The 15525-nt window shown below is 47.9% G+C and overlaps 1 protein-coding gene across 2 annotated transcripts in view; it reads left to right on the forward strand.

The window, feature by feature from the left end:
• The window catches only part of nrp1b (neuropilin 1b), a 186333-nt gene that overhangs the window by 25979 nt on the left and 144829 nt on the right, over window positions 1–15525 (forward strand). For both annotated transcript variants that reach the window (XM_060905961.1, XM_060905963.1), the window contains exons 4-6: window positions 3571–3789; window positions 5086–5253; window positions 12448–12611. In XM_060905961.1, coding sequence (XP_060761944.1) covers window positions 3571–3789; window positions 5086–5253; window positions 12448–12611 — 551 coding nt within the window. The remainder of the gene's footprint in view (window positions 1–3570; window positions 3790–5085; window positions 5254–12447; window positions 12612–15525) is intronic.

Here is a 15525-nt window from a genome sequence, read left to right on the forward strand (position 1 = left end):
TACCTGGGATAAGTGGCTCGAACCCTTGCTGTTCTCAGTGCGAGAGGTCCCCCAAGCCTCCACGGGGTTCTCCCCGTTCGAATTATTATATGGGCGTAAGCCGCGCGGCATCCTGGACGTGCTGCGGGAAAATTGGGAGGAGGGACCTTCACAGAGTAAGAACGAAATTCAGTACATTATGGACCTGCGCGCAAAACTCCACACGCTCACCCACCTAACTCAGGAGAATTTGCGGCAGGCCCAGGAACGGCAAGCCCGCCTGTACAACAAGGGTACGCGCCTTAGAGAGTTCACACCGGGAGATAAGGTACTCGTACTGTTGCCCACGTCGAGCTCCAAATTGATCGCCAAGTGGCAAGGACCCTTTGAGGTCACACGGCGAGTCGGGGATGTCGACTATGAGGTGAGGCGAACGGACAGGGGTGGGGCGCTACAGATTTACCACCTCAATCTGCTTAAACTCTGGAATGAGGAGGTCCCCGTGGCGTTGGTGTCGGTAGTTCCGGAGAAGGCGGAGCTGGGGCCGGAGGTTCAAAAGGGAACATTGGCATCACGTACCTCTCCGGTCCCCTGTGGAGACCACCTCTCCCCGACCCAGCTCACGGAGGTCGCCCAGTTGCAGGCCGAGTTTTCGGATGTGTTCTCACCACTGCCCGGTCGCACTAACCTCATAGAGCACCACATCGAGATGCCCCCGGGGGTGGTAGTGCGTAGCCGCCCTTACAGGCTACCCGAACACAAAAAAAAGGTGGTTCGGGAAGAACTTCAGACCATGCTCGAAATGGGCATCGTCGAGGAGTCCCACAGTGACTGGAGCAGCCCGGTGGTCTTGGTACCCAAGGCCGACGGGTCGGTCCGGTTTTGTGTGGACTATAGGAAAGTCAACGCGGTGTCTAAATTTGATGCGTACCCAATGCCTCGTATTAACGAGCTGCTCGATCAACTAGGCACGGCTCGCTTTTATTCGACACTGGATTTGACAAAGGGATATTTGCAGATCCCCTTGACTCCACTATCCCGAGAAAAAACGGCCTTTTCCACACCGTTTGGGTTACACCAATTCGTCACACTTCCGTTTGGGCTGTTTGGGGCGCCCGCTACGTTTCAGCGGCTGATGGATCGGGTCCTCCGCCCCCACGCCACCTATGCGGCCGCCTATCTGGATGACATCATCATATATAGTAATGACTGGCCGAGGCACTTGGAACACCTAAGGGCCGTCCTTAGGTCGCTGAGGCGGGCGGGTCTCACAGCCAACCCAAAGAAGTGTGCGATTGGGCGGGTGGAAGTACGGTATCTGGGCTTCCACTTGGGCAACGGGCAGGTGCGTCCCCAAATTAATTAGACCGCAGCGATTGCGGCCTGCCCGAGGCCCAAGACCAAAAAGGGGGTGAGACAGTTCCTGGGGCTGGCTGGCTATTATCATAGGTTTATACCTAATTATTCGGACGTCACCAGCCCGCTGACTGACCTCACTAAAAAGGGAGTGCCAGATCCGGTCCAGTGGACGGAGCAGTGTCAGCGGGCTTTCTCTGAGGTAAAGGCTGCACTGTGTGGGGGGGCACTTTTGCACTCCCCTGACTTCTCTCTCCCTTTTATGTTACAGACGGACGCGTCGGACAGAGGGCTGGGGGCCGTTTTGTCCCAGCAGGTGGAGGGGGAGGACCGCCCGGTCCTTTACATCAGTCAGAAGCTGTCAGTGCGTGAGGGGCGCTACAGCACGATTGAGAAGGAGTGCCTGGCGATCAAGTGGGCGGTCCTCGCCCTCCGTTACTACCTGCTGGGGCGCCCTTTCACCCTCTGTTCGGACCACGCGCCCCTCCAGTGGCTCCACCGCATGAAGGATGCCAACGCGCGGATCACCCGTTGGTATCTGGCACTCCAACCCTTCAACTTCAAGGTGGTCCACAGGCCGGGGGCGCAGATGGTCGTGGCGGACTCCCTCTCCCGTCAAGGGGGGGGGGAGTCGGCTGCAGGCCGGACAGGCGCCCGGCCTGAGTCGGGCGGTGGGGGTATGTGGCAGCGGGGGCGTGGTCAAGCGCCGGTCTGTGACAGGAGGGCGGAGTCAGGGAAGGTAAGTGGCAGAATCACTTCACCTGAGAGCAATTAACCTGTGTTTGTGTGTCTTCCCAGTGACCGCGCCCTATATGAGGAGGGAGAGTGAGAGCGGAGGTAGCTCATCTCCAGACCAGACGCCGGTTGTGTGTGTGTGTCTGAGTGGGAAGTTGTTCACTGAAAAGTGTAGCAATAAAAGCCATATTAACCAACCTCATCTCTGTGTCCTGCCGTCCTCTGTGCTCCACCCCTTCGTTAGAACTGTTACAATGTATTAACTGAGAGAAATTCAGAAGGCATTTGTTTTGATGGGTTTGTTAGCTTTTCAACTGTAGAAAATAGCACATGGGCATTGTTGATATTCCTATTAATAATGTCAGCAAAAAAAGACTGTCTTGCTTTAAAAATTTATATAGGAGTGTACTCTCAACAAAGGGAGGTATTTTAGGCAGCACGTAAAGCTGCACCACACACTCCAGGCATGATTGCCTTTGCCTACACCTGACTAGCCCTGATGTTGAACTTGAATTTTTATATAGAATTTTGCAGCCTGAATTTGACTGGTTAAATCTGAGCACTGAAATGAGTAATCTGAATACAGGTTTTGAGTGTCTGAAACCTGAATTATTGTGTCTGAATTTGAATTTATGAACACTGAAAAGATATTTGAATGCAAATACACATGCTATTTTTCTTGAAAACATTAATATTATACTGTGAATTTCTGAATATAAAACTAATTAGAACTTAAAGGAGATTCATTAAAAAAAAAAAAAAAATATATATATATATATATATATATATATATATATATATATATATATATATATTAATTACAGATTTAATATATTTGTACAGATTATATTGTGGTTTTCAACCTCATATATTTCAGTATTATGAATTCAGTAGCCCTGCAATGACCTGGTGACTTGTCCAGGGTGTACCCCGCCTCTTGCCCATAGTCAGCTAGGCCAGGCTCCAGGTTGCCTGCGACCCTGTACAGGATAAGCAGCTACAGATAATGGATGAATTCAGTAGTCATCTGCATTATTTATAATTCAGTAAAAATTCAAATCCAAATGGGATTTTTTCCATATATGTCTTAACTAACCCTGTTTACATCTGTTTACATTTGCTTGCACATGTTTGCACATTACTGCCCTTTTTGCTGCTGTTTCCTTGATTGTTTACATCTGGTTACATTGTTTGCACGTTTGCACATTCCTGCCCTTTTTGCTGCTACATCCGATCATTGCCTTATTTTTGTATTACACTACCTATTTTGCACTACATTTACCTTTATTTTTCACTATACTGGGTGTTTTTTGCTTTTATTTTGCACTATATCCCCTTTACTTTGTATTATTTCTTCCGCCTATTTATTTATTTGTAATTGGCATTCATGGTGGACAGCAAACTAAGAATTTCATTGTGCAAGAGGACATTTCCTTACTGTGCATATGACAAACACTTTGAACTTGAACTTAACATTCTATGGCTTTCTGGTCTTTTCAGTCACAGAATGTTCCAGAAACTTCACTGCTTTCAGCGGGTTGATTCAAACACCAGGCTTCCCCAATGAGTACCCCAACAACCTGGAGTGCACGTTCATCATCTTTGCACCGAAGATGTCAGAAATTGTGTTGGAGTTTAAGAGCTTTGACATGGAACCAGCACCAGCTGGAGCCTCATGCCGATTCGACTACTTAGAGATCTGGAACGGATACCCAACAGGTATAGAGAAGCCCCAAACATGACCCATGACCCTAGAGCTGTGAGGTGGCAAGGCTGCAAGCTTGCATGTGTCAGGATGAGTTGCATAATAATCATATTTCTTTTATTAGCATCACTAAGTAGTGAAGCTACCATATTTATATAAAATTAATATAATCAATCTGTATTAATATAAACAGAGGCGGCACAGTGGTGTAGTGGTTAGCACTGTCACCTCACAGCAAAAAGGTCCTGGGTTCGAGCCCAGTGGCCAGCGAGGGCCTTTCTGCGTGGAGTTTGCATGCTCTCCCCATGTCTGCATGGGTTTCCCCCGGGTGCTCCGGTTTCCCCCACAGTCCAAAGGCATGCAGGTTAGGCTAATTGGTGACTCTAAATTGACTGTAGGTGTGAATGTGAGCATGAATGGTTGTCTGTGTCTATGTGTTAGCCCTGTGATGATCTGGCAACTTGTCCAGGGTATACCCCGCCTCTTGCCCATAGTCAGCTGGGATAGGCTCCAGCTTGCCTGCAACCCTGTAGAACAGGATAAAGCGGCTAGAGATAATGAGATGAGATGATATATATAAATAGAGGCGGCACGGTGGTGTAGTGGTTAGCACTGTCGCCTCACAGCAAGAAGGTTCTGGGTTCAAGCCCAGTGACTGACAGGGGCCACACCTAAATTGACCGTAGGTGTGAATGGTTGTCTGTCTCTATGTGTCAGCCCTGCGATGACCTGACGACTTATCTAGGGTGTACCCTGCCTCTCATCCATAGTCAGCTGGGATAGGCGCCAGCTTGCCCGCGACCCTGCACAGGATAAGTGGTTACGGATAATGGATGGATGTATTAATATAATATATTAGATTTTTAAAAATCTGTCATGATGTGTTCCCATCATGTTTTGGTGCTTAATTAAAAGTGCAGTTGGCTAAAGTTTTATGCTAACAGTTACTTTAATGTTAAATATGTATTTGCTACTTATGTTTGTAAACTGCACATTATGCTGTTTTTATCAGGCTATCTCCATTTCAATCCACTGGTGTTGGTCTTTAAAGAAAGAACTGACATTCACCAGCATTAATAATAATGGGAAGAAAAGTCATAAAATGACAGTGAGGGGAAAAATTAGTAGAAAGGCAGTTTTAACACCATCTTGAGTTTTGTTGTTCTCCGTATTGTATTTTGTTGATTATGTGATACTGACTGTTTTCTGTGTGTATAGACTGGACATAGTTCTTCATAGAATGATCTCTCTCTCTCTCTCTCACACACACACTCACACTCTCTCTCTCTCTCTCTCTCTCTCTCTCTCAGTTGGCCCTCATATTGGAAGATATTGTGGTTCCAGTAGTCCAGGCCGGGTTGTGTCAGACACTGGCATTTTGTCCCTCACCATCCACACAGACAACGCCATCACAAAGGACGGCTTCTTATCCAATTACAGTATCCAGTCCCACCAAGAGGCCAGCCATAAGCAAGCCAGTTAGTACTGCTCACTGTCAATCATCCTGTCAGTTATTATGAAAAACAATGTTCTTAACCTTCAAGTTTTTTTGCTCCTGATTGGCACAGCTGTCTATGCATCTACCCAATTCTCCACAGCCATCTGTAGCTAGAGTCTAGCTACAGCAAGCATAATTGGCCTTGCTTTCTGGATGGAAGGAATGGTATTTTTTTTCCACTGCAAGTTAAAGTAACCCTAGCCAATCATGGGCATCTTTTAATTTGTGTATATAATACACTAGTTAGCACTCTCCTCCAATCACATTCAGATTTTACATACCATTGCTTGAGCAGCAGTTGTATAAACTGTCCATGGTGACTGGCTTTACATGGCTCAGGGGAAGCACAAAACCCCTCATCCTCCCAGAGCAGTAAGGGATATTTGATGGGGGAATTTGTAAGTGAGATCTGGCTACAGCTAAACTGATAGAAAATTAAGGGGGAACCATTAAAATTGGACTTGCTTTTTGTATGTCATTGTAGCGAGATTCAGGTGTGGGTGGAGCACAGAAGCACGGCAGGCGGCTGTTTGCGTTGAGGAGTGGTTTTTATTTTATAGCTTTTCAGCATAGGGCTCCAAAAAACTCTCACTCTCTCACACACGCACACATACATATAGGCTGTCAATGAGCCCTCAGTGCTGACCTCCCCTTCTCGCTCTCCTTTTATTGGGCGCGGTCAGTGAAGGACACACAAACACACGTTAATTGATAACAGGTGTAGTGACATGACCACTCACCTTCCCTGACTCCGCCCTCCATTCACAGACAGACGCTCGGCCACGCCCCCGCTGCCACATATCCCCACTGCCCAACTCAGCTGACTCCCCCCCCGGGAGAGGAAGTCTGCCACCACCATCTGCGCCCCCGGCTTGTGGACCACCTTGAATTTAAATGGCTGGAGTGCAAGATACCAACGGGTGATCCATGCGTTGGCATCTTTCATGCGGTGGAGCCACTGGAGGGGCACATGGTCTGAACAGAGGGTGAAAGGGCGCCCCAGCAGGTAGTACCGGAGGGTGAGGACCGCCCACTTGATGGCTAGCCACTCTTTTTCGATCATGCTGTACCTGCCCTCTCGCATCGACAGCTTTTGGCTAATGTACAGCACGGGACGCTCCTCCCCCTCCACCTTCTGGGACAGAACAGCCCCCAGCCCTCTGTCCGATGCGTCTGTCTGTAAAATAAAGGGGAGAGAAAAGTCAGGGGAGTGTAACAGTGGCCCCCCACATAGTGCAGCCTTTACCCTAGAGAAAGCCTGTTGGCATTGCTCCATCCACTGGACCGGATCTGGTGCTCCCTTTTTAGTGAGATCCGTCAGCGGGCTGGTGGCGTCCGAATAATCAGGTATGAACCTCCGATAGTAGCCAGCCCGAGGAACTGTCTCACCCCCTTTTTGGTCTTGGGCCTTGGCCAGGCGCAATCGCTGCTGTCTTGTTAATTTGGGGACGCACCTGCCCATGGCCTAAGTGGAAACCCAGATACCGTACAATCGCACATTTCTTTGGGTTGGCTGTGAGACCCGCCCACCTCAGCGACTTTAGGATGGCTCTGAGGTGTTTAAGGTGCTGCGACCAGTCATTACTATAGATGATAATGTCATCCAGATACGCGGCTGCGTAGGTGGCGTGGGGGCGAAGGACTCTGTCCATAAGCCGCTGGAACAGCCCAAAAGGAAGTGTGATGAACTGGTGTAAACCAAACGGTGTGGAAAAGGCCGTTTTCTCTCAGGACAGAGGAGTCAAGGGGATCTGGCAATATCCCTTTGTTAAATCCAGTGTCGAATAAAAATGAGCAGCACCTAATCGATCGAGCAACTCGTCAATGCAAGGCATTGGGTACTCGTCAAGTTTAGACACCGCGTTGACTTTCCTATTGAGGTATTTCACCTGACATCACAGGGTCACGTGACGCCCCGGTGTCCACCATTTTGGACGGCAAGCTAGCTAATGTCAACAACAGTAGCTAGTATGTTACTGTAGCAATATTTATGTTCAGTCATTTGGATGACTGTTAAAACCTTTCAGTCTCAAGTTTTTCCTTTACTGGATTTACTAGTTTACTGAGCGAGCGCGCGATGGCTCCCGGCTCGGCCGCCGAGCGCGCGATGGCTCCCGGCTCGGCCGCCGAGCGCGCGATGGCTCCCGGCTCGGCCGCCGAGCGCGCGATGGCTCCCGGCTCGGCCGCCGAGCGCGCGATGGCTCCCGGCTCGGCCGGAGAGGGCGCGATGGCTCCCGGCTCGGCCGGAGAGCGCGCCATGGCTCCCGGCTCGGCCGGAGAGCGCGCCATGGCTCCGGGCTCGGCCGGAGAGCGCGCCATGGCTCCCGGCTCGGCCGGACAGCGCGCGATGGCTCCCGGCTCGGCCGGACAGCGCGCGATGGCTCCCGGCTCGGCCGCCGAGCGCGCGATGGCTCCCGGCTCGGCCGCCGAGCGCACTAGCTCAGTAAACTAGTAAATCCAGTAAAGGAAAAACTTGAGACTGAAAGGTTTTAACAGTCATCCAAATGACTGAACGTAAACATTGCTACAGTAACATACTAGCTACGATGTTGTTGACATTAGCTAGTGCTAACAGCTAGTTGCTAATACACTGCTACAACTACACCGACCCTAATAATACAGTTCTTAGTCATTGCCTGGTAACAGCAAATTTATAACGGGCCATGTCTCAACAGACTAAGAAGTTATTTCAATGCCATTTAATAACATTTTGTTTATCCTGAGGACCGGAAGTAAATGAAAATGTGAACAAACCTTAGCTGTAATCAGATGGCGACCACCGGCTCCAGGGACGACCCGCTGATGTAGGCATGTTACCCAGCCTGACACAAAATATTTGTAGGTATCCAAACTCTTATACGCTTTCAGATCAATACCTGTGTATGGCGATGGGTTTTTAACGACATAGGTATACAGATCATGTGGGCTGAAGTCAGGTAAAGACGAGGGCTTCGTGTACTTCCGTACGTCAGTGAACAATCCTGGTGGAAGCAGGTAAACGTCGTTCTCTAAGCCTGCTAACCTCAATTTTTGCAAATACCTCTCCCTCTGCTCGCCCTGTAAATGCCCTACGTCGCTGGATAGTGAAGGTGTTTTCTGCATCTCGCTCTTTTTTCTTTTATGTTTTTCGTTTGTCGCCTTCCTCGCATTCAAACTGATTCGAGCCGTGCCGTCCAAAATGGCAGCATCACATGACTTGGTCACGTGAGTGAAATACCTCAATAGTCCACACAGAACTGGACTGAACCATCGGTCTTGGGGACCAGGACCACTGGGCTGCTCCAGTCACTGTGGGACTCCTTGATTATGCCCATTTCAAGCACGGCTTCAAGTTCATCCCGGACCACCTTTTTTTTTGTGTTCGGGCAGGCGGTAAGGGCGGCTGTGCACTACCACCCCCGGGGCGTCTCAATGTGGTGTTCTATGAGGTGGATGCGGCTGGGCAGGGGCAAAAACACGTCAGAAAATTCTTTCTGCAACTGGGCTACCTCCGTGAGCTGGGTCGGGGAGAGGTGGTCTCCACAGGGGACCGGAGCGGTGGGCAATGTCAATTTTCTTTTTTGAACCTCCGGCCCCAGCTCCGCCTTCTCCGGAATTACCAACACCAACGCCACGGGGACCTCCTCATTCCAACATTTTAACAGATTGAGATGGTAAATCTGTAATGCCCCACCCCTGTCCGTTCGCCTCACCTTATAGTCAACGTCCCCGACTCGCCATGTGACCTTGAGGGGCCCTTACCACTTGGCGACCAATTTGGAGCTCAACGTGGGCAACAATACGAGTATTTTGTCTCCCAGTGTGAACTCCCTAAGGCACATGCCTCTATCATACAGTCGAACTTGACGTTCTTGCTCCTGCCGCAAATTCTCCTGGGTTAAGTGCGTGAGTGTGTGGAGTTTGGTGCACAGGTCGAGAACGTATTGAATTTCGTTCTTACTGGATGAAGGTCCCTCCTCCCAATTTTCACGTAGCACATCCAAAATGCCACGCGGCTTACGCCCATATAACAATTCAAATGGTGAAAATCCTGTGGAGGCTTGCAGGACCTCTCGTACTGCAAATAACAGGGGCTCAAGCCAGTTATCCCAATTACGTGCATCTTTGCTTACGAACTTCTGAATTATATTTTTGAGGGTTCGATTAAACCGTTCTACGAAGCCATCCGTTTGTGGTGATAAACGCTGGTGCGGATAGGCTTAATCCCCAGTAACCCATACGGTTCGCGCAGTGTGCATGACATGAATGCAGTGCCTTTGTCTGTCAGAATTTCTTTCGGAATCCCGACCCGGGAGATAAAGCGGAAGAGTGCTTCTGCTATACTGCATGCTGAGATATTGCGGAGAGGCACTGCTTCCGGATATCACGTTGCATAGTCCACCAGAACTAAAATAAAGCGATATCCCCGTGCTGACCGATATAATGGCCCGATGAGATCCATCCCAATTCTTTCAAACGGGGTCTCGATTAAAGGGAGAGGGCACAAAGGCGCTTTTGGAGTGGCCGCAGGATTTACTAATTGGCATTCGTGGCACGCCGCACACCACCGACGGACATCCCCACGAATTCATGGCCAATAGAACTGGGCCATTATTCGGGCTAGTGTCTTATCCTGCCCCAAGTGTCTGGCCATGGGATTAAAGTGAGCCGCTGGGAATATGAATTCCTGGCAGCTCTTTAGAATTAACAGCTGTGTTATCTTTTCTCCAGTTTGAGTGTCCTGCATCACTTGGTATAGCCTATCCTTAATAATAGCAAAGTAGGGGAAGACCAGTGTCGCATTTGGCTGGAGAATTTGCCCATCGATTACTCTCACTTGGTCAAATGCATGCCGCAGAGTCCCGTCTCGCGACTGCTGTAACGGGAAATCCCCAAGGGGATCCCTGAGAGAGGGAGGAGGGTCGGGGCGCTCCTCACTCCGCATATCGCCCTGACGCGGTGCTGACGTAGATGGCTCTGTGACAGCTTCTCCTGCCAATGCTACTCCGGGGCTTTCCCTAGCTGAATTATGGCAGGACCCACTCTTCATTATGTGCATCATTAATTCCTTAAACCCTGGCCAATCAGTCCCCAAAATTAGCGAGTGGGTGAGACAAAGGTTAACCGCCACCTTTACACTATGTTTTTCCCCTCGAAATAGAAGGTGGACAGACACTAAAGGGTAGTTGTGAACATCCTCATGCACATACAACACCTTCACCATTCATGCTCTCCCCAATGCCTCACCTTGCACCAGGCTTTGGTGGATTGAGATTTGGTTACAGCCAGAATCCACCAAAGCCTGATACGTATCCCTTTGGACACTTACCGGTATTTGATACGCTCCGGCCCGATCGAGGGTGGTTTCTGGCGCGTAGGGGACCCAGACCACTGCACCCACCTCCATCGCGGAGCACTGATGCTGGAGATGTCCCGGCTCCCCGCAGCGCCAGCACACCAGCCCAGGCTCTCCCTCTGCACCAGTGTTATGGATGTTACTCACCTGAGGGGGAGGAGACACAGACAAGGATGGGGGAAACAGGAGGACACCGTGGGTGTGCCGGGCCAGCTGGGGGGGAGCTGGCTCCTGCCTCTGCAGTGGGGGAATGGGGTGAGGACGGGAAGCAGAGGGAGAGGGGGAGAGAGAGGAGAAGAGGAGGCACACCTTTCTGCCGTCGGAACTGCTGCCATGTGGTCCTCTGCCAGCTCGATCGCCTGGTCCAGCAATGCCGGGCAATGACACTGGACCCACTCTGTCGTTCCTTCCAGAAGTCACGTGATGAATTGTTCCAGTGTCACCAGGTCGATCACTCCCTCGGGGTTGTGGTCGTTTGCCCTCAGTCACCGCCGGCAGGCGTCCTGGAGTTGCTGCCCGAACGCGAACGGCCGGCCGACTTCCTCCAAGCACAGCGAGCGGAAGCGCTGCCGCTGTTGCTCTGGGGAGCACCCGACATGCTGGAGGATGGCTCTCCATAGGTTGGCATACACGAGTCGGCTGTCGGCGGGGAGCTACAGCGCGGCCAGCTGTGCCTCGCCCGTCAGCAGGGTCCACCAGCCAACCCCACGCCTCCGCTGCCTGCTCAAAGAGTGTGAGTCTGGGTCGTTGTGCGGGCCCATCTTCGTTAGGGTGAGGTGGGGAGGGTCCGTTCCGGTGGTGGTTGTGGGCTCCACCGACGCAAGCAGGTGCTGGAACGCCTGGCGGTCTGCCTGATGGGCCAGCACCAAGGCTTCAAACCATTGTTCTTGCTCCTTCCGGAGGGCGACCAGCGCTTGGTGTTGGTTCTGCTGGGCTGTGGCGAGGGCATGGATGAGGTACTTGAATGGCGAGGACTCCATGGGGCTGTTCCCTTCTGCACTCATCCGGGTCACGGCACCACTGTAGCGAGATTCAAGTGTGGGTGGAGCACAGAAGCACGGCAGGTGGCTGTTTGCGTTGAAGAGGGGTTTTTATTTTATAGCTTTTCAGCATAGGGCTCCAAAAAACTCTCACTCTCTCACACACGCACACACACATACAGGCTGTCAACGAGCCCTCGGTGCCGACCTCCCCTTCTCACTCTCCTTTTATTGGGCGCGGTCACTAAAGGAGACAGAAACACATGTTAATTGACAACAGGTGTAGTGACATGACCACTCACCTTCCCTGACTCCGCCCTCCATTCACAGACAGACGCTCGGCCACGCCCCCGCTGCCACAGTCATACTTTTTCTTCCTTGTCACTCAGAGTGCAGATAGAGCTTTCCTTCAAGTGTGTTATGCTGCCCTGTGATGCAGTATGAGCAGCAGTTTGAAAAGATGTGGTTGGCTATGTCACAGGTCTCAGGTGACCCAAGCATTAGTTTTCACCTTCTGTGGTTTGTAGCTGTCAAATGATGGGGGAGAGCTGTTGGATGGAAAGTGGCTCGTGATCAAATTGGGAAAAAATTTGGAAAAAAGAAACACATGCTGTAATAATATGCTACAATATATTTACCTACTGCGCAAACTTCTTTGAAATCTAACCTAGTTTATCTTAATTTTAGAAGTATTTGGAAATATTCTCAGCCAGTGAAAGCACATAAAATAGAATAGAATTTCAGTGAACAATTCATTGACCTTCTCAGCTCCCTAGATTAAATACTTGTTTCTTGAAGACACATCAGTCTAAGAATTGCTGACTCTCTCTCTGTCTCGGTGTGGGTGCGTGCATTACAGATGAATGTCTGTCTCCTTTGGGAATGGAATCTGGCGAGATAAGTGATGAGAGAATCACTGCATCATCTCAGTACAATCCCAGCTGGTCTCCCTTCCGTTCACGATTAAACTACCAGGAAAATGGCTGGACACCATCAGAAGATTCTACCAAGGAATGGATACAGGTGCAAACACACAGACAAACACACGCACATACAAGACAGGCAAAGTCTGTGATGCACTAAATTGTCAAAGGTACTTTTGACTTTTTCTTGTGGCTCACATGCATACACACCTGAAAAATCTCCAGACCTACTGACCGCTCTCCCATTGCAATAAACTGAAAGTAAAATAAATATTGGAACTACAATTGTGTGTGGAAGGATGCAGATTGTGTACCACATTATGGCCATGGAATGTCAACATAATGAAAGGAACACATGACATGGACATTTGGCTGTGGATATTTCGCTGGTGCCCATAAAAATTGCTTTCCTTCAAAACATGATCAGAATTGAAAGTGTTCCATTTTGGTACTGAACATACGGTTATGTTTTTATTATAGATAGTAGACAGTCCCTCACAAAGATAGCAATACAAGTATGTATCTAGGTATGTGGAAGAAGCCAAATGGCATGTATGTGCAAAACTAAAGGAGACAATATTGATCATTTTTAAAAAATTCACTTATGCCTACTAAGGTTTAGGTTTGCTTTTAATTCTGTGACCAAGGAATTATTTAACTCTAACTAAAATCAGTTGAGTTACTCACAAATGCAGGAAGTTTTTTTCCTAGCTACCTTGATTGATATGTTTTCCACTGCTGTAGATGTATGGGTTTCCTCCCATAGTGAAGATGTATTTATAGACCAGACTGATGATTCTGACGCATTTATGAAAACAAATCCATCTGGAGAACCCATCCATGTCTGAGAAACAATGCCTTGGAGGATGAAAGACAGAGAGAGAGAGAGAGAGAGAGAGAGAGAGAAGATGGTGAAAATGCTGCATTGGGCAGTAATAATGTCCAGCTTATTTCTTTCACAGTCATTTTCGAACACTGATTGATTAGATTTGACTGAGCTAATTAAGCCTAAGTTCAATACATTGACATCCTTGCGGCAGATACTACTGTGTGTTAGTGGAAAACTACTCATTTTTTACTTGTAGACCAGCAAGTAGACTAGTTGTTTTTTCCATAGCTAAAGCAATGGGGATTGCTATTTTTAGCCTAGTTTATTTGTGCAGCATAGAACATGCCAAACTAAACTTCAGTTCACAGCCACACACAGGCTGCAAATTACATTTTCAGGATTGCTTTTTTAGGCTACACTATTAATGATTTGGTGCAATAAATGTGAAAAATAATCCATCTGTATTTCATGTTATACTGTTTAAGGATGCACAAATTCTTAAAATGCATTTGTATGGGCAAGCTGGCAGCTCAGCTCAAATTATTGATTAAATTATTAATTAATATTATGAAAATATTGTTGATTGATTAACAACTGAGAGCACAGTCCATTACAGCTTCCTATAGCTTATTGATGGATGAAGGATGTGATGCCTACAGCAGTGTCTGGGAGGTATAAAGTCATGTTAAACTCTAGCCACAGTAGCATCCAAAAAGTAGTCTGGATTATGCTCTTTGAAATGGCATACCATCTCTGAACTATTTGAGGGAAATTTCACATAGACTGAGTGCCTGTCTCCTTTAGGAATGGAATCCAAATACCTCTCCATTTCATGCAAAGTGATAGCAAAAGCCCCTTTCACATACGAAACCCATTAATGTATCAGGTAAAAACAACATGTATAGATAAAAAATTTTCATGCCCACTCAGTCTTCCATAATGGTAAAGTAATGGGTGTCGTGTATTCCCACCTGACTGTATTTAAAGGGATGCTTTAGAGTGTGAATGTCCACGTGATGTGTAAAGTATTAAAGTGGTCCATTAAATCAAAAGAAATTAAAAAGAACTTTTCCAATATAGTCCTGTACAGTTGACTTTTAACTTACTGACAGTTGAATGAACTCAGTGTAAGCTGAAATATTTTCAAACAATTAAAATTGATTTTGTGTGTGGTCATGAAAAGCATACATACAATTCCTGAAGAGTTTTACAACAGAAAAATGATGGAAACATGGGCATTCCAAGCCTGAAATCAAGAGACACTGGTACATGCTTCCATGGTCTGGGTCCTGAGATGTGCACAGATGTGAAACCTTCAGATGTTTTAGCCCTACTGAGACTAAAAAATGACCAAAAAACTTGCATGCAGTCTGACTTTGGCCCTAATTGTGTCTTAAGAAAACAGTAATTTGTAGACTCTCAGCAGTGCCTTCCTCTTGCCCTCTACATCTACAGACACACACAAAGCAGTATCCTGTTTTTCACAGGAAGAGCTCTTTTTGTCTGCAGGCCAAACAAAAAGTTCATGTACGTCCTGCCATTGTTTTCTTGTTAGCATTCTTTAAGTCTTGTTAAGGGTCATTAAGCTCATTAATGCTTGCTGTAGACCCCTTGCACATGATGTCATGCATCACGTGATAATTTCTCCTGGGGGACAACTAGACACCATCTTTCTTGTAAGCAAGGCTTAATCTGTCTTAAATATGGTTCATTTTTGCATTGTTTTTGGTTGTTCCAATCATTTAAATAGAAAAAAAGGTAAACAGTATTACCATCTCCCTGGAACTTTGTCTTGAACTTCTGCTTGTGGCTTAGGAGCTTGACTTGGGCATTTTTTTTAGAAAGAAAATATCTCTGATCCGAGAGTAAGAGATTTTTTTCACAGCAGTAGGAAGAACCCAGGACACCTTTTTATCTGTAACTGTTAGTGAATCTCTTTGTTTCACTCTAGCTTTGATAACCTACAACAACGATGCTGTGTGAGAACAGCACTCTCCAGGGCCTGCCATACAGTCGCAGTGTGCAGCTATGATCTTGCCATTTTTTTCTACTGACAATCCACGGAGTTAAAGGTTTTTCGGTTATTCTTTGTGAGTGGTTAACCCGAAATAGGGTATAGGTTGTATTCAGTCATGTGAAGCATGAAACCCCTTGATATGCAAGAGGAAGGCAATGAGAGTTTTGC

Source organism: Neoarius graeffei, chromosome 23, assembly GCF_027579695.1.
Source record: "Neoarius graeffei isolate fNeoGra1 chromosome 23, fNeoGra1.pri, whole genome shotgun sequence".
Lineage (NCBI taxonomy): Eukaryota > Metazoa > Chordata > Actinopteri > Siluriformes > Ariidae > Neoarius > Neoarius graeffei.